We start from the raw sequence: 20,119 nt of genomic DNA on the forward strand, positions 1-20,119 counted from the left end.
ACAAATAAGTCTCTTGAGAGGGAAACATTAAATTATTTGGTTTCCAGGTCACTTGACACCCGCATTCCCCACTACTATGAGTTACGCGACCCTCAAAGGATGGCTGTTCAACCTATATTATGAAACCAACATTGTAACACTGTATTTCTTATTTGTGAATTATTGTAAATGTTCTGGTTGCAACTTGGTATGCCACGAATACGTCTTCAGCCCTGAAATGACAGTATTTTGTGTGTGTGTATTTCTGCTCCTGCCAAGCTCTGCTCTAGGTACTGGGAATGAGCCGAAGACTTTGTGAGGAAGACAAACAAGTTCCAATTGCAAGAATGACAGATCACAAAAGGAAAGCTATGAGACCTTGGAGGTGGCAAACTAGGGGGTGACCAAGGCAGGTGGTCACAGGTGAAGAGGTTTGAGCTGAGATTTTGACATTAACAAAACCAAGAGGGGATGAAAGAAAACTCCTAGACAGAAAAGGTTTCCTCTGGGGGGAGAGGGCCCCTGGCAAGTTCAAGGCCAGAGGGACTCAAGCAGAAGGAACAAGTGCCAAAGTGGAGAAGGTTGAACCATGTAGAACCTCACAGGACATGGTAGAGTCTTTGTCTTTATCCTAATACCAACAGGAAAAGAGTGAAGTATATAAGCGGGTGACATGTCCAGATTTGGGTTTAGAAAATAATCATTATCACCTCCATTTTACACCTAAAGAAATGGAAGCTACGGAAATTAAGTAACTTGACCGACATCCACAGAGGAGTTTGCAGCCCAGATGGTACTCAAACAAGACGTGTAGGACTCCAAAGTCGCACTCTTCCCGATCCCACACCACCTCCCAGAAGGTAAGAAGCAGACACGATGGCTACGGCAGCTTATGGATGAAAACTAAGAGCTGCAGACCGTTCTCTCCCATCCCCTTCCTCTGGTCACTTTAGTGGCCCAAATTCTGAATTAAGCCTCAGAAAGAAAGAACTTCTCCAGCCCCTTTCCTCTCCAACCCCTCTCCTTGCCCTTCCCCACCAGTCACCCCATTGATCTTCACAGTCAGAACAAGGCTAGGAGAGGAAGGACAGGCATGAAAGGGACACAGAGCTGCTGTTCAGACTACCAGGGGCGCCAAGAATGAAGGTGTGAAGGGGCGCCTGGATGGCTCAGTCGGTTAAGCATCCGACCTTGGCTCAGGTCATGATCTCGCAGTTCACAGGTTCGAGCGCCGCGTCAGGCTCTGTGCTGACAGCTCAGAGCCTGGAGCCTGCTTCGGATTCTGTGTCTCTCCCTCTCTGCCCCACCCTTGCTCATGCTCTGTCTCTCTCTGTCTCTCAATAATAAATAAACGTTTAAAAAAATTTTTTTAAAGAATGAAGGTGTGAAGGGAGACAGACTCCATGAAGGGCCTCATTAAAGCAACTTATAGAAGTGCTTCCCAAACTTCTATAGTGCAGTGGAAAAATCTCTAAGCAGCAAATCAAAATAAGGAACCCGGGGTCTTGTCCAGTCCCGACGTCCTTGGGGAAGTCGCTTTGCCTATTTCACATTCTGGGTCCTTAGGACCTGGCATGAGACTTCTCACTTCAGCAGCACCACCTTTGACTTCTGGCTTTCTTCTAACTCCCACATGTACATATAACCCTAAATTTCAAAGAAAACCTGCCCAAATAAATCAAGGTATTTTAATATATTTAATATACAATTGCTAATGACATTAAAGTTTGTATCACCTCGGGGCACCTGGGTGGCTCAGTTGGTTGGGCATCCGACTTCAGTTCAGGTCATGATCGCACGGTTTGTGGGTTTGAGCCCCACATCGGGCTCTGTGCTGACAGCTCAGAGCCTGGAGCCTGCCTTGAGTTCTGCGTCTCCCTCTCTCTCTGCCCCACCCCCACTCACGTTCTGTCTCTCTCTCAAAAATAAATAAACATTAAAAATAAATAAATAAAAAATAAAAAAATTAAGTTTGTATCACCTAAACACTTTTAAGCATTATAACGGTTTTTACTGGCATGTACCAGTAAAATCAGAATCTAATTCTTTACTGCATTAAACTCTAAAACCTTGCATTGCTAGGTTATACAAATTTCTCTTATGTATCTTCTTTCCCCAGCTAAACTGTATCTCACGGACTAGAAATTTCTTGGAATGCCTCAATAAAATTTATTTTTTTTCTTTTAATATTTATTTCTTTGATTTCAACTTCATTTGCTTTGATTTTTAAAAATTCATTAGCATTCCCTAGAAACATTCCAGTTAAATAAGGGGAGAAACAAACTTAAAATGTGCCTCCTGTTAAAAAGAAAACCACAGGCACCTGGGGTGCCTGGGTGGCTGGGTCAGTTTGGTGTCTGACTTCTGCTTGGTCATGACCTCACTGTTCGTGAGTTCGGGCCCCGCATCAGGCTTTGTGCTGACAGCTCGGAGACTGCTTTGAATTCTGTGTCTCCCTCTCTCTCTGCCCCTCCCCTGCTCAGGCTCTCTCTCTCCGTCTCTCAAAAATAAATAAACACTGAAAAAACGTTGTTGTTTTTTTTTTAAAGAAAACCACAGGCCCAACATGGGCTCTTAACACATGTTAAGAGCCTTACGTCAGCAAACCAAGACTTAACATGTAACTTAAGTGCAGTTTCAGCCCCCCAGGGATGTAACCAGTCAACACACAATTTCCTGGTCAGCACTAGGAAACTTCTGACAGACCCCTTCCATTCTCCTTCAGAGGGTGTCCCCGCCTAACACGATGGATTCTTTGCTAATTGTTTCCTTCTTTCCCCTCCCTCTCTCCCTTTAAAATCCTTTCCTTTTCCGCAGTCTTGGGGAGCACTTTTCTGTCTGCTAGATGGGATGCTGCCCGATTCATGACTCGTTCAACACAGCCAACTGGATCTTCAGATGCACTTGGAATTTCTGTCGTTTTACACTGGTAAAAGAGATCATACAGAAATTCAGATCTGCTTCTCAAATCGGGCCATGATATGAAAACGGTCGGTCTTCCAAGTAAAGTGTTCTTTCCTCCCTCACTGCTTCACCAGTTTGAATTAGATACTGTAGCTCTCGGCCACATACAAGGGTTTCTTAGTTTGTGCCAACTGGCTGGTCCCATTTCCTATTATTCATACCACATAAATTTTCCAGATTTTTAATAGATTTTTACCCAAGTTTATCATGCAGTATTAAACTTGTACAGGGAGTAATTTTTAAAGAAACTATGTCACAATAATCATTTCCATGCACAGGACTGAGCAGCAAGAAATCCCACTACTTTCCCAGCAGAGATTTCAAATCCCTCTTTTTCTACCTGGTCACTGCTTTCTGCTTCTGAAAGGTTCCTCAGTTGTGGTGAACAAACAGAGAGAACCTTGACATGCCATCTGGCAACACACTCAAAATTATTACTTAAATATGTTTAATATTTTTTCTAAATTACTGTTTAAGTACATTTTATTGTTTAAATAGGATTATTTATAGGGCACTTGGGTGGCTCAGTCAGTTAAGTGTCTGACTTCAGCTCATCAGGATCTCATTGTTCATGAGTACGAGCCCTATGTTGGGCTCTGTGCTGACAGCTCAGACCCTGGAGCTTGCTTCGGATTCCATGTCTCCCTCTCTCTCTGCCTCTCCCCACTCACTCATGTGTGTACTCTCTCTTTCTCTCTCTCTCTCTTAAAAAAAAATTAATAAATATTTTTAAAAATTTTTAAATAGGATTATTTCCAAGGAACTACCCTACAACCCAGCAACTGCACTACTAGGTAATTATGCAAAGGATACAGATGTACTGCTTCAAAGGGGCACATGCACCCCAATGTTTATAGTAGACTATCAACGATACCCAAAGTATGGAAAGAGCCCAAATGTCCATCTCCTGACAAATGGATAAAGATGTGGTACATATATATACAATGGAATATTACTCAGCCATCAAAAAGAATGAAATCTTGCTATTTGCGACAACGTGGATAGATCTAGAGTGTATTACGCTAAGTGAAATAAGTCGGTCAGAGAAAGACAAATATCATATGATCTCACTCATCTGTGGAATGTAAGAAGTAAAACAGATGAACATAGGGGAAGGGAAGGAAAAATAAGATAAAAAGAGAGGAAGGCAAACCACAAGAGACTCTTAAATACAGAGAACAAACTGAGGGTTGCTGGCAGGGTACTGGGTGGGGTGAGTGACATTAAGGAGGACACTTGTTGGGATGAGCACTGGGTGTTATATGGAAGTGATGAATCGCTAAATTCTATTCCTGAAATCATTATTATATTATATGTTAACTAACTTGGATTTAAATTTCAAAAACATGTAAGATGATAGTAAAAAAAAAATAAAAATAAATAAATAGGATTGTTTCCTATGGAGCCCACCTAAAATACCACCAAAAACACTTAAGAGCTGAGAGCAAATGGGCTTACAAGCATTTAGTGTAGCTTAAATCTAATTTAAAATAAAACTTTATAGTAAAAATAGTTGTTTTTTAAATAGCACCTCTAAAACGAATCAATAAACAAACAAACAAAAAGCAGAAACAGAGCCATAAATACAAAGATCTGATGGCTGCCTGAGGGGAAGACAGTGCAGGGAAGGGCTAAAGAGGTAAAGTAGAGTGGGGGACACAGGCTTCCAGGTACAGAATGGAGGAGTCAGGAGTTGAAAGGCACAGCACAGGGACTTTGGTCAATGGTATAGTAATAACGCTGTATGGTGACAGATGGTAACTACGTGGGTCGTGAGCACAGCACAACGTAGACCGTCAAAGCACCATGTTGTACAACTGAAACTAATGTAACATTGTGTGTCAACTACACTTCAATTAAAAAAAAAAAAAGCACCTCTTTGTTGGTGATCGGAATGGATAGGAAATAGTTGGGTTGATAATCTTTTTGCTTTTTTTTCTTCTTCTTTATCTGATCTTTACTGATCCGTTCATTTTCTTTACTTCTCTCCAAATTTATGTGAGGTACATCAGTGACTAGAGGGAGAAAGTCAAACAATAATATGTCTAATGGATTTAAACAAAGATAATTTAGTAAAAAAAAAATAAATAAAAAGGAAACAAGCACTACATAAATAGCAATCATTCATAATAGTCATTTTCAAATTTAAAGTAGGAGCTAGCAACTATTCTGTAAAGGACCTCAGAATAAATATTTTAGGCACTGCAGATCATATGGTCTTTATCAAAACTACCCAAGTCTACTGTAGACAAACGTAGATGAAGAGGTATAGTTGTGTTCCGATAAAACTTTATTTACAAAGCAGATAGTTAGCCAGATTTGGCCCATTATCTAAAGCACAACTAACAACCATTCTCTCCCCCATGCCACAAGTTTCATGATACTAGAAAAGATCACTTTTTTCATACATCTTGTAAATGTACATTTGTGACTCCCACAACATAACCACTCATAGCAATGCCACTCAAAGTTTGGTTTGTGGTCAAGGTCATGCTACAAACTTGGAAAAATTTAGATTGCTTTAGAAACTTTCATAGCAAGTAGGCAAAGAAATTCTGTCTACTGAACTTTGGCTTCTATTATGTGTGGGTTTTTTTTCATTTTTCTAATAGTTCATCTTTTACCGTATTTTACACAAGTATCAGTTGGCAACAAATAGGAAATCAAAAACAAAAAAAACTGGTCCTTAACCATAGATAATTGAGAAGCACTTAGCTACTTGTTAAAGTCACCTTCAAAAGACTCATTTATAACACCCAAAATAGTAATTATGAAGCTATGTCCCCAGAAAGAATTACCAAATCAGTATGAAATGCCATGGTTTCCTTTTTCAGATTTGAGCAGGAGGTCCCCTATGCATGCAAAACTAACATTGATTGAGTTTTCAGGCTGTGTCTTCCCGAACATTAGCTTACTATTCAAAATGGAGTGCCTTATAGAGACTTTGTAAAAATTCAAATATAATTGTATACTCTGAGGTATCATTCCCGAAAGGAGTGGGAGGAAGAAAACACCTTATTTACATTCAATCCTATGAAGCTGGCTCCATCTTTGGGATCAACTCTTACTGACCCTGGTGATCACCTGCACATAATGCCTTAAAAAGGTCTGTGGGGAAAGTCTGAGCTCAAGCAATAATGCAGAGTCTGTGTGTCTATGCGATCCTGATCTAACTCAACTCCTTATTAAATACAAGGAAACGGAAGTGCAGAAAAACTTAAAAACTACTCAATGTCATGGAGTCAAATGTGGCATTTAGACCTTTTAACTCTCTCTACCTAGTGTATTTTCTATTAGATCAAACTGCTTCTCTGTCAAAGTTCTGCAAAACCAAAGAGCAGAAGTCATTTTCCTTATCCTAGTGTTCTATTTTTTTTCCAACATTTTACTTTTTTAAGTAATCTCTACACCCAACATGGAGCTCAAACTTACAATCCCAAGATCAAGAGTCGCGTGCTCTAAAGAGTGAGCCCGCCCCTACTGTTCTTTAAAATATCAAGAGCAGGGGCACCAGGCTGCCACAGTCGGAGGAGCATGTGACTCTGGACCTTGGGGTCAGGAGTTCAAGCCTCATATTGGGTGTGGAGATCACTTAAAAATAGGTGGATAAACTTTCAAAAGATTTTTTAAAATAAAAAATAAAATATTAAGGACAATTTTTAAATAAATGTCACAAATAGTGTCTTAATGCTAACCTCTAGAAAATGAGTAGAATATGTTAAAAATTTAAAAACTCAGGGTTTGTGGAAACATGTGCTTTCTTTCTAGGACTAACACACACTTGTGACATCCAGAAGGTGGGGGTAAATTAAAAGCAAGGGGACCTGGGTAATAAGTCTGACTAAGTCATTAAGAGTTAGGACAAAATTATCTGGTGTCTTTGTGCATCCACTTCCCTACTACCGATGATTTATATGGTTAAAATGATACATCTTCACAGAGAATACATATTTGAAATATAAATTATTACTTTCTTTTACATACATGAGCGTGTCAGAACTTTATAAATCCTATTGCTAAGAAAAAGTTTCCAGCATTCTCATCTGCATTATGAGCATTATCAGAATTGCCTCATGTGATGCCACTGGGTTTTATTCCACATGCAATTCTTTAAATATGGAAAATGACATCAATATGCTGTTGAGCTGCTTGTAATTTTAGACATCTAAGAAACAGTCCTACATTTGACTATAGTAACACAAACTAAATCTACTAATTTTAAACAGAAGCCACAGAATATGCTAATAAAGTACCACATATATTTTAAATCCATGCCCAAATATATTTCTAGCCCACCTCCATCTGCTCTTAGTAAAATGGTACATTAGAAATGGAAACCAATTTTAGTATAGTCTAGATCAGAGTTTGTGGGTTAGAATCCTGGCTCCCCTACTTACTGGCTGTGTGATCTTAGATTAGTCACATGAACTCTCTTTACTTCAGTTTCCTCCTAAGTTGAGAATAATAATATTAGCTACCTCACAGGGCCATTTTTGAGTGAGTTAATACATGAAAGCTCTTAGACTACATTCTGGTACAAACTAAGCACTATAATTAGCTATAACTATTAGGTGTTACCCAGAGCTCAAAAGAATTAGGGAGATAAATGTGTATCTGCTAAGATCATTTAGAAAACTCCAAAAGTAAACTGACATACAGTATAAAGTATCCATTGTTTTTCATCATCCAGACCACTTGTATCCCCTATGATTATATAAAATGAAAAATAATCTTAAGCAGTTTTTTAAAAATTAAATATAATACTGCAAAATAGTTCTAAAGTAAAACACCCATTTTTTAAAGTAAAATCACAAATTAATTCTAGATAAGTTCTCAGCATCCTTCTTTTTACATCCCATTGTCCAAATCAGGACACAACCCCAAACAGCACCGGAAGCCGAGATAGTATCTGCCAGTTCCCAACCTATGCCTATGTGGAAAAAGAAATCTACAAAAGGAAAAAAGGAGGGGGAACAGAAGTTGGCAAGGCAACTAGCCAGGTCTATTTCAGTCCTGCAGAGGCAGCACTAGATACTGAAAAGAGCATTAACCCCAAGACTAATCTTCCAACAAGCATCTTCCTATCAAGTCACTTCATTTCTCTATCTGCAAACTCAAAAAGTTGGCCAATCCTTAGAGAAATAGCTTATTCTAGGTCTGAGGCATAAAATATACCAGAGGATCCTGGCTCTTCAAAGACTCCTGGCACCATGTCAGAAGGTCTCTAGAACCAGTTTGAAAGTCCCAACACTGGCCAATGATGGCACAATTTAAGCATCAAATAGAATCATCACTTCAACACAATACGAAATTCAGAGCATTTTTGCAGCAGTCTTGCCAATATTCCAAAACGTATCAAGATTCCTTAATCTGGGGTGTCTGGGTGACTCAGTTAAGCGTCTGACTAGAATGTAAAGGGCAGAGGAACACATTAAGTGACCATAATGTAGGTACTTCTATACAACTTCATTTCTTCAAAACACACACACACACACACACACACACACACACACACACACACGAAAGAAAGGAGAACTACAGATGAAAAGAAACTGAAGAGATGTGTCAATCAAATACAATGTGTGGACTTTACTTCCTAATTCAAAACAATTTTTTTAATTACGACAGAGAAGTGTGAATACTGACATAATATTTGATGATATTAGAAATTACTCTTATTTTTTTGTCATGAGAAGCATATTTTGGATATGCTTTTTGTTAAGTATCCTTATCTTTTGAAGACACATACTTAAGTATTTACAGATAAAATATATCTGGAATATACTTCAAAATAATCTAGTGAGGAAGAGGTGATATAAATAGATGAGGCTCAGTCTACTATTCTACTTTTGAATATGCTTGAAATTTGCCATAATTTTATATATATATATATATATTTTTTTTAAACACCCAGGGGCATAGGAAGGACAACTAGATAATCTCTATCTAGAGTCTCTTCTAGTTATAGTTTTCTGTGTTCTGTGATAAAGGTACTAACTTAACACCCATAACAATTAGGACTCTCATGGTAAAATTCGATCAAGAATGGTGTCCAGCAGCTCCTGGCTGGCTCAGTTGGAAAAGCATGCGACTCTTGATCTCGGGGTCGTGAGTTGAAGCCACACACTGAGTGTAGAGGTTACTAAACAAAAATAAATAACCTTAAAAAAAAGATGTCCAAACTAATAATCCAGCTGATTTTATAACCTCTAGTTCATTTCAAAATTAACATAGTAGAAAGAGAATCCTGAACCCAAAGTCTAGTTTTTCTTGTTTTTTTTTTCCAAACTGCTAGTATCAACCCACTACTAGGTTACTAAATCAACATAGAAGATAATTTAAAAGCACTTTTTAAAACCTAGAATAGAATGGAATATGGTGGGGTGGAGTAGAATGAAATGGAAGAAAATGTTGTAGACTAGAATACTACAGAACAGGATAGAATAGAAGTAACATTCCACCTGCTTATGGCGGGTCTAAGTACTGCTCCATGAATTTGAAGGTTTTTCATGCACGTGTGTACTGGATGGCAACATGAATGTATTCCTTACTGTGCACTAAGACACTGAATTGTTTCTGCTATATTTTACTCAATAAGAACAGGCTTAAAAATGTGGTATTGGGGGCCTGGGTGGCTCGGTCGGTTGAGCATCCGACTTCGGCTCGGATCATGATCTCACGGTCCGTGAGTTCAAGCCCCACGTCGGGCTCTGTGCTGACAGCTCAGAGCCTGGAGCCTGTTTCAGATTCTGTGTCTCCCTCTCTCTCTGCTCCTCCCCTGTTCATGCTCTGTCTCTCTCTGTCTCAAAAATAAATAAACGTTAAAAAAAAATTTTTTTTTTTAAAAATGTGGTATTTAAGAGACCACTGAGGGGCACCTAGGTGGCTCAGTCAGTTAAGCGTCCAACTTCAGTCTAGGTCAAGATCTCACCGTTCCGACTTCAAGCCCCACATAGGGTTCTGTGCTGGCAGCTGGGAGCCTGGAGCCTGTTTCAGATTCTGTGTCTCCCTCTCTCTCTCTGCCCCTCCCCTACATGTGTTTGTTTCTCTCTCTTTATCTCAAAAATAAATGAACATTAAAAAAATTTAAAAAAAAAAGAGAGAGAGACCAGAGACTTTTAGCATTTTCAGTTTTATACCTTATCTGTTCAAAACTAAACTATGCAGCCGCTCTGGAAAACAGTGTGGAGGTTCCTCAAAAAACCAAAAATAGATCTACCCTATGACCCAGCAAGAGCACTGCTTAGGAATTTACCCAAGGGATACAGGAGTGCTGATGCATAGGGGCACTTGTACTCCAATCTTTACAGCAGAACTCTCAACAACAGCCACATTATGGGAAGAGCCTAAATGTCCATCAACTGATGAATGGATAAAGAAATTGTGGTTTATATACACAATGGAATACTACGTGGCAATGAGAAAGAATGAAATATGGCCTTTTGTAGCCACGTGGATGAAACTGGAGAGTGTGATGCTAAGTGAAAAAAGCCATACAGAGAAAGACAGATACCATATGTTTTCACTCTTATGGATCCTAAGAAACTTAACAGAAGACCATGGGGGAGGGGAACGAAAAAAAAAAAAAGGTTGGGGCGGGGGGAGCCAAACCATAAGAGACTCTTAAAAACTGAGAACAAACTGAGGGTTGATGGGGGGGGGGGGGGGGAGTGAGGGGAGGGTGGGTGATGGGGATTGAGGAGGGCACCTGTTGGGATGAGCACTGGGTGTTGTATGGAAACCAATTTGACAATAAATTTCATATTAAAAAAAAACAACAAAAAAAGAACAAAAACAAAAACTAAACCGTTCTTCCTGTAGCGACTTATTTTTGCCATTTCAAACATTCCATAAGTCCATTCTACAGATATCCAGAGAAGGAAAACCATAACCTTGGAATATAATAGTCATAATTGTATAACAACTCTTTTAAACAATTCTGGTATCATGAGAATGAATTGGGTAAAATCCCAATTCAAAATACCTCTTAAAGGGTCACCTGGGAGGTTCAGTCAGTTGAGCACCCCATGCTGTCAGCACAGAACCTACCTGGGATTGTCTCCCTCTCTCTCTGCCACTCCCAGGCTCAGGTGCACACACGCACTCTCTCTCTCTCTCTCAAAAACAGATAAACATTTAAAACAAACAAACAAACAAAAATAACTCTTAAAAGCAAACAAACAAAAATCCTCTTGGTAAAAATAAAGAAGTACAGAGTTTTTCTTTTTTTTTCTTTTAATTTTTTTTTAATGTTTATTTATTTCTGAGACAGAGAGAGACAGAGCATGAGTGGGGGAGGGGCAGAGAGAGAGGGAGACACAGAATCGGAAGCAGGCTCCAGGCTCCAAGCTCCTAGCTGTCAGCACAGAGCCAGGTGCGGGGCTCAAACTCACAAACCGGAAGCACGCTCCAGGCTCCAAGCTCCTAGCTGTCAGCACAGAGCCAGGTGCGGGGCTCAAACTCACAAACCGTGAGATCATGACCTGAGGCGAAGTGGGTCGCTCAACCAACTGAGCCACCCAGGCGCCCCAAGAAGTACAGAGTTTTTCTAACTTCCCTTAGCTTTCTCTAATCTTATCCATAACTATTTAACTTTCTTTCCAACTGGATTACCTAAAATTTTCTTTTATGGGCACCTGTCTGGCCCATTCAGTAGAGCATGTGACTCTTGATCTCACAGTTGTGAGCTGAAGCCCTATGTTGGCATAAAGCTTACTTAAAAAATAAATAAATAGGGGCGCCTGGGTGGCGCAGTCGGTTAAGCGTCCGACTTCAGCCAGGTCACGATCTCGCGGTCCGTGAGTTCGAGCCCCGCGTCAGGCTCTGGGCTGATGGCTCGGAGCCTGGGGCCTGTTTCCGATTCTGTGTCTCCCTCTCTCTCTGCCCCTCCCCCGTTCATGCTCTGTCTCTCTCTGTCCCAAAAATAAATAAAAAAACGTTGAAAAAAAAAATTTTAAAAAATAAATAAATAAATAAATAAAAATAAATAAAATTTTCTTTTGTTAGGCATCACTGCCAGGGTAAAGTTGGAAATTATATAACAAGAGCTGGGCAAAAAAGAAAAAGAATGCTGTGACTACTTATTGCTATACCACAGTTATATTTGCCCTTGTAATAAGTTTATTATTTCTATTTTTTAATTCAGTGAGTCCTGCGTATTTATGGTCAGGGTTACACACTGAGCCCAATACCTCTTTTCCCTGGTTTGCATATCTTCTTTGCCTTGTATTTGCAAATTTAATTTGTATGGCCAGAACATAAAATCTCCTCTTTCCTTATCTAACTTCATTTTATTTCTAACTTTGAAATCACAATCTAAATTCTAAAGTACAATCTGCAATTATTCTTTTAATTTACTTTATATGAAAATATAATGAGCAAAGTATTCATGTAAAATCTAGTTTACTAATAAAAGCATTAAAGATCAGTGATCACAGAAGCAAAATGGAAAAAGCTTTGACCATGCACCCTGGGTCTTTCACTGGATTAGAGCTCATAACCTCATCTCATAAATTTAATTCATTACACTGCTAATTTTCATAACGATTTCAGTAGCCATTTCATTGTACTCTAATGAATCTGGTCCTGTTGATAAAGGCTGAAATTCTCTGATCCGTGCATGTGTTTTCTTACCCAAAGCACATGTCATTTTATGCAATTTATCTAGTTTTTCCTTAAGTTTTATTTATTCCCTCAAAAAAAAAATAAACTACAAGAGAATGAATTATGAGAGAAATTACTTTAATTGCTATTGTTGGTTGATTGTTTTCAGACCTCCTCTTAGCCAAAAGGCTGAAAACAGACTAGATTCTTGTTTTGATAATCTTTTCTTTTTTTCTTGTCATATAAGCAGTCAAAATCTTTGAAGTAACCATTTTTAAAACTTCTCGATTTATGACTTAGAATATTAACTTCTCTATTTCATAGCATTACTCCCCCTTATTATCTGAGTAATCTTTAGCAAATTACTAAAACTTTCAAAAAAAAAAACTTTACCTCCCTCATTGAGTTTCTCTGAGGATTAAGAAAATATAAAGCATTTAGCGATGTGTTGGACACCCTTGATAACATGATTATAAAATACTGCTCTCAAGATGAAATTTTTTTTAAATATTTAATTTAGCAAGTATACTTGGGCAAAAACTTTGCTGAGATTTATAAAATTTTACACGTATTAACAAGTTGAATCCTCTCAACTCCTGAAATAGCTACAATTATAATGACAATTTTCCAGATAATGAGACGGAGACTTAGACATTTGCTCAAAGGACACAATAAGGAAGTATAACAGCATGATGTTGGGATAACTAGACAGCTACATGGCAAAGAATGAAACTGGATCACTTTCTTACACCAGACATAAAAATAAACTCACAAAATAAATGTGAGATCCGAAACCATAAAAGAAAAGGCAGTAATCTCTTTGACAGTTTTCAGCAACATTTTTCTAGATGTCTCCTCAGGCAAGGGGAAAAAAGGCAAAAATAAACCATTGGGACTACACCAAAATAAAAAGCTTTTGCACAGCAAAGGAGACTATCAACAAAAGAAAAAACAACCCACTGAATGGGAAAAGATATTCACAAATAATATATCCAATAAGGGGTTAATATCCAAACTATATATTGAACTTATACAAAACCAAAAAAACAAAAAAACAAAAACAAAAAACAAAAACTTAAAACATGAGCAGAGAACCTGAAGAGACATTTTTTCCAAAGAAGACATACAGATGGCCAACAGACACATGAAAAGATGCTCATCAGGAAACTAATTATCCAGAAACTACAGATCAAAACCACAATGAGATATCACCTCACACCTGGCAGAAGGGCTAGACTCAAAATGACAAAAAATAAGCAGCATTGGCAAGGATGTAGAGAAAAAGGATCTCTCATGCTGTTGGTAGAAATGCAGGTTCGTGCAACCACTGTGGAAAACAGTATGGAGGTTCCTTAAAGGGGTGCGTGGATGGCTCAGAAAGTTAAGCATCTGCTTCTTGATCTCAGCTCAGGTCATGATCTCATGGTTTGTGAGTTTGAGCCCCATATCAGGCTCTGTGCTGGTGGCACAGAGCTTGCTTGGGATCTCTCTCACGCACACACACTCAAAAATAAACTTTAAAAAATAAAATTTAAAAACAGAAATACCATATGATCCACTAATTCTACTAGTGGGTGGAAAACGAAAATGCTAATTCAAAAAATATATGCACCCCTATGTTTATTGCAGCATTATTTATAATAGCCAAGATATGAAAACAACCCAAGTGCCCATGGATGGACGAATGGATAAAGAAGATGCAGTATATACATGGGAGTATATACACTGTATATACATCATATGTGTATATATATATATATATACATATACACACATACATACACACACAGACACACACACACACATATATATATATATACACATACATACAATGGAATATTACCCATAAAGAGAATGGGATCTTGCCATGTGCAACAACATGGATGCAGCTGGAGGGTATTTATGCTAAGTGAAATAAGTCAGACAGAGAGAGATAAATACCATATGATCTTACTTATATGTGTAATTTAAAGAAATAAATAAAAAAACAGACTCTTAAACACAGAGAATAAACTGATGGTAAAGGGGATTAAGAGGTACAAACTTTGAGTTATAAAATAAATAAGTCATAGAGGTAAAAAGTACAACATTGGGAAAACAGCCAAAAATACTGTAATAATGTTGTATGGTGACAGAGGGTGACTACATTTATCATGATGAACAGAGTAATGTACAAAATTGTTGAATCAGTATGTTGTATATCTGAAACAAACATAACATTGTATGTTAATTACACTCCCAAAAAATTTTTTTGCGGGGGGAACGGAGATGGGCAGAGGCAGAGAGGGAGAGAGGGAGAGAGGGAGAGAGGGAGAGAGGGAGAGGGCGAAGGAGAGAGAGAGAAAGAGAAAATCTTAGGCAGACTCCATGCAGCCCAATATGGGACTCAATCCCAAGACCTTGGGTGAAATCAAGAGTCAGATGCTCAACTGACTGAGCCACCCAGACACCCCCTGAAAAAAAATTTTTTTTAATTGATTTAAGTAGTATCTACACCCAACATGAGGTTTGAACTGACAGCCAGCCAGACACCCTCAAAAAATTTTTTTGAAGAGAAAGTGTAGAACCCTGTCAGTCTGACTCCACAGCCCTTGCTTATAACCACCACAGTTTAACACTATTAGGAATAATGTTAGTGGACATGATCAAAGAGGAATAAGTTTATCCAACTTTCTATTTAGTGAATCAATGAAGCTTACATTTTTAAAAGCAAGTTTTTAAGCACATTTAAAAATTCTAATTGTAGGGGCGCCTGGGTGGCTCAGTCCATTAAGCTTCTGACTTCGGCTAGAGACATGATCTCACTACTCATGGGTTCTAGCCCTGTGTCGGGCTCTGTGCTGACAGCTTGGAGCCTGGAGCCTGCTTCTGATTCTGTGTCTCCCCCTCTGCCCCTCCCCCACTCACACTCTGTCTCTGTCTCTCTCTCACACAAAAATAAACACTTAAAAACATTTTTTTAATTCTAATCATATTTTTTCATAAAAAGAATAAAAGCCACTCATAAAAAATTAGCAAAAGGAGCTAAAAAATTGCTCAAAAAATCGCTATCTTAACACAACCACTATGAATTCTGGTGACAGGTCACACAAAGTACTTACACTACTGTAAACAAACAACGCATACTTTTTTCCACCTACTTTTTGACTTTGCACTGAAGGTATGAAATATTCCTCCCAACACAGTTTTCAGAAATATTATTTTCATAACAACATGTAATTACATAATGTGTAATTTAAAGCATTAGTATAGCTTACTCAATCACTCTCTAATTTTGGACATTTGGGGTTTTTCCCCCAATATTTCTACTATTTAACAGACACTGTAACACATATATTTATGAATAAGACCTTTTTCCACAAGTAAGACTATGTCCTTGCATTGGGAATCCCATGAGTGGATCTATCCCGTGTTTGAACATTGCTGGAGGTCCCAACAAACTCCATTCTAAAAGGACTCAGTACATTGTCACAAGCAAGGTAGACAGGACATTAAAAGCACTGCATATTATTTTGAAATTGATATTTTTGAAAAAGATATTGCCAATCTGATAAGTTATAGCCATATTTTAAGGTACATCCTTTAATACATCTGAAGTTGGATAACTCTCCGTGTACTTATTTACTAACTGAATTTTATCTTCTACTTTGCCCAGGACCATTATTACCTGACACACTGCAGGCACTCAATGTGTGTGGAATGAATTAATGTATTTATTGGGATTTTCCAATGTTTTTTGTTGTCTTGTGTGTTTTTCTAAGGGAAAAAGATAAAACCTTTGTAGTATTTGACACAAATATTTGCCTTAAGCCCTTTCATAAAAATTTGGAATGTGTACTCCATGTTTCCCCAATCAATTAGAGATGATACAGAACATAACTGATCTTTTTTATTTTTTTTTAAAGTTTATTATATATTTTTTTAGTAATCTCTATTCCCAAAATGGGGCTCAAACCCATGACCCCAAGATCAAGAGGCAAGAGGCATACACTCTTCTGAATGAGCCAGCCAAGTGCCCCTACTTTATCCTTTTTTAAAATTGACTCACCAATTTGACAGTAAATTTCATATATTAAATAAATAAATAAATAAATAAATGGAAAAAAATGAATAAACGTTAAAAAAATAAAAAAATAAAAAAATAATAAAATAATAAAATAAAATTGACTCAGGAGAGGCCTCTGAGTGGCTCAGTCAGTAAAGCATGCAACTCTTGATCTTGGGGTCGGGAGTTCCAGTCCCATGTTGAGCACAGAGATTACTTCAAGAAAAAAAAGAAGTTAAAATTGACTCAGGATAATCACTTACTACACCAGGTGTTAAGATTCCATCTTTATTTGACACAGCATTCTTCTATAAAAAATTTTATTCCAGAAAAGGTAGGTTTCAATCAGTATTTTAAAATACTTAAGAGTTGAAGAACTTTTTAAAATACATTTTAATGATATTAGCTAATAAGCAAGTAACAAAATAACTTCCCAGATCTTTAAAGTCTCCAATAATTACAAGGTTAGAATTCTGTGTGAGGTAAAATAAAGATAATAACTTTGACATGAGAACTGAATTCTATACTTATGAAAGAAAAAAGGCACTCAAATATTTTATTTTGAATCTTCATTTAAAATGTGGCTTGATAGGTAAGGGCCACGATTCTCTTAAGAGAACTGAGTTGGTTAAACGAAAGCTCTCCACCAATTTACAGTCCATGGGAAGCACACTAAGTTATTGCTTCCAGCAGCAGAATGACTCTTCGGTGCAGACTCTCATTCAACTTTCAGAGGCAAGACTAACAGCAACTCCAAGCATTTTCCGGATGGTTTGCTGGGTTTCTAACCAACTAACCACTGACACTTCCATCTTGTAGAGAGAATAGACCCACCCAGGCCCAGGTCAACAACTCAGTGATGTTATATTTTCTCCCAGAATATGTTCAACCTATAGAGCCAGAAGATGTGACTTAGGTTGTATTGCTTCCTCAATATTTGTAGAAGATTTTCTTTCACACTTACATTTAGATAATTTATTTCCAGTGTGTATATTTATATTCTAATATATATAGTTCTAATACGTTTTATGTTTAATTCAGCATAAAATTCTAATACATTTTATATTGCAGCATATAGTAAAATAATCTCTTCTCAAAAACAAAACAAACAAAAAACGTAAACACCCATTTTGGCCAACCAGACCACACAACACCTAATCGTGACACAGCACCCACACTCAAGGTAACACAGTTGGCGCCTAAGACCCTCTGAACCAAGCATTTGGGGAGGAGTTTTCTTATTGGCAAGGATTCTCCTTCCCACGATGTTCTTGTTAGCACTACTTTCCTCGTCACCCTGCCAGGGTTTCTATCGGCAAGAATGTCTTGGCAGTTAACTCACACTTTCCACCCACCAAAGGAAACTAAAAGAACCAAAGGCAACAACCAGCAACTTCAGAATTTTAAGGTTGTCGTCTACCACAGGCCAGTAAATTGGTTACATTTCCATGTTAATAAATGTAAGAGAAAAGCCACACGAAGTCCATTCAAGCCACAAACCAGTTTTGGATACAAACACTATTCCTATAGCTATCTTAAGTTGAAGGGTTGACAACAAAACTCCCAGTTCTTGTGCATTTCTATAAAAATCTCATTTCACAAAAACTAGCTAGTAGTTTCTAGTTTGCGAAGAATTTTAGTATTTGTTTCTAGTGTCTTAGTAAATGCTATTATAAAAGTGAGAGAGAACAAGTTGTCCCCAAATAATGAAGGGATATGTTTCAAAGCTTTTGTAAATAGCATTTGTGCATTATTTTACATCTCTCATGGCCCTCTTGCCCACATTACCTCCTCTGATCTGTAGAGCAACGCTGGGAGGAAAACAGTAGGGAATTCCATATGGTTCACAGTCGAAAAGCCCAGCTCACACAGTTTAAGTGTCCAGGGCTAAACGAGTAGAAAATGAAATAACCAAAACTCAAAACCCAAGTTTTCTGTTTCTCTCATACCACACTGACTGTGTGTAACTGGGAACTTAGAATTTGAAATCTATCTTTCCACAAAAATAATATTGTACATGGTGGTTTGGAGTCTAGACTAACCCACAAAGCCCTCTAACTCACAAAGACTGAACTATCCAAAAGTACTATACAGCTAAAAATGGACTTATGTGTGAGCCTGGGTGGCTTGGTCGGTTGAGCGCATGACCCTGGATTTGGCTCCAGTCATGATCCCAGGGTTGCCGGATGGAGCCCTGCTTCGGGTTCTATGCCGAGCACGAAGCCTGCTTGGGATTCTCTCTCTCCCGCTTTGCTCCTCTCCCCCTATTCACAAGTGCGCTCTTTCCCTCATTAAATAACTTTTTTTTTTAATTTAAAAAAAAAAAAAAAAAAAAAAGGACTTGGGAGCCTCAGTGGCTCAGTCAGTTAAGCCTCTAACTTCAGCTCAGGTCATGATCTCACAGTTCGCGAGTTTGAGCCCTGCATTGGGCTCTGTGCTGACAACTCAGAGCCTGGAGCCTGTTTCAGATTCTGTGTCTCCCTCTCTCTCTGCCCCTCTCCCACTCGTGCTCTCTCTCAAAAAATGAATAAACATTAAAAAATTAAAAAAAAAAAAAAAAAAAAGGACTTGCGTGGACTGACCCAAGCCCCTAACTTACACGCATAACACTTCTTTAGTAATAAATATAACATATACTGCAGGGAAAAGATCCTATCTGTATAAACGATTAGCTAACCTTCCCAATGCCCATCCTCTGAAGAAGTGGCTAGTCCATTCAGAGCAGGAAAGGAGTGCAGAGCCACAAACACATCCCCTTCCTTCTTTCTGGTCTCAGTGGTCATTGTTTCTCCTCACCAGTGGAGATCTAAGAATACAGCAGCTTCAGAAATAGTATTTGCTCTCTGGGATTCTGGCAGTATCTCTCTGTCAGTCCCAGGTAAAAGCTGTTTGTTCAAACAGATAAGCTCCGTGTCAGTTATGTAAAGTCATAAGTACCTAGAGCTGGAAGGGTAAACAAGTCCCCGTCTTGTTCCAGCCTAACTGATGAACACTCCAGTGGGAATGATTCGAATTGGAACAGGGCTGAGGGGCAAGAAGGGTGGATGGGAGATGCCCATCACAGGCATGTAGGCATGGCTACTCAGGAAAATTCTGCTTTATTTTACCTCCAAGTTAGAGAAAGTAATGAAATCAGAAAGAAGGGATTGCATTTTTTAGATAACACTCAAGGCATTCGCTCAAAAAATGGAAAATTAAAAGGAAAACATGATTAAATCCTTGCTATTCTTGCCCCTTGTTTCCAAAGGATACCTTCTTCCATCTAACAGGTATAGTACTTCTTCAAATGAAGGCTCCTTGAACAGCTGTAAAACCCCTAAAAGCGGCTCTTCTCTACAGGCTAGCTGTAAAGGATAAGACAGGAAACCGTGCCCTGCCTGAGGAAACACCTCTTTGTCCTTCCTTTTCCCCTTAGATTATGGAATGGAGAAAAAATTACCAGAGATTTAATACATTTTAAGTATCCCTCTCTCCTTCTATCATCCCAAAACATAAATCAGCCTTGCTGGGTAGGAAGACAGTGAGATA

The 20,119-nt window shown here is 38.3% G+C and overlaps 1 protein-coding gene across 4 annotated transcripts in view; it reads right to left on the minus strand.

Moving 5' to 3' along the window:
• AKAP7 (A-kinase anchoring protein 7) overlaps positions 1–20,119 on the minus strand; it is a 151,907-nt gene that overhangs the window by 123,903 nt on the left and 7,885 nt on the right. For all 4 annotated transcript variants that reach the window (XM_019420616.2, XM_019420618.2, XM_019420617.2 and 1 more), the window contains exon 3: positions 4,819–4,958. In XM_019420616.2, the coding sequence (XP_019276161.2) occupies positions 4,819–4,958 (140 nt within the window). The remainder of the gene's footprint in view (positions 1–4,818; positions 4,959–20,119) is intronic.

Source organism: Panthera pardus, unplaced genomic scaffold, assembly GCF_024362965.1.
Source record: "Panthera pardus isolate Hobbes unplaced genomic scaffold, ASM2436296v1 HiC_scaffold_17, whole genome shotgun sequence".
NCBI classification, from domain to species: domain Eukaryota; kingdom Metazoa; phylum Chordata; class Mammalia; order Carnivora; family Felidae; genus Panthera; species Panthera pardus.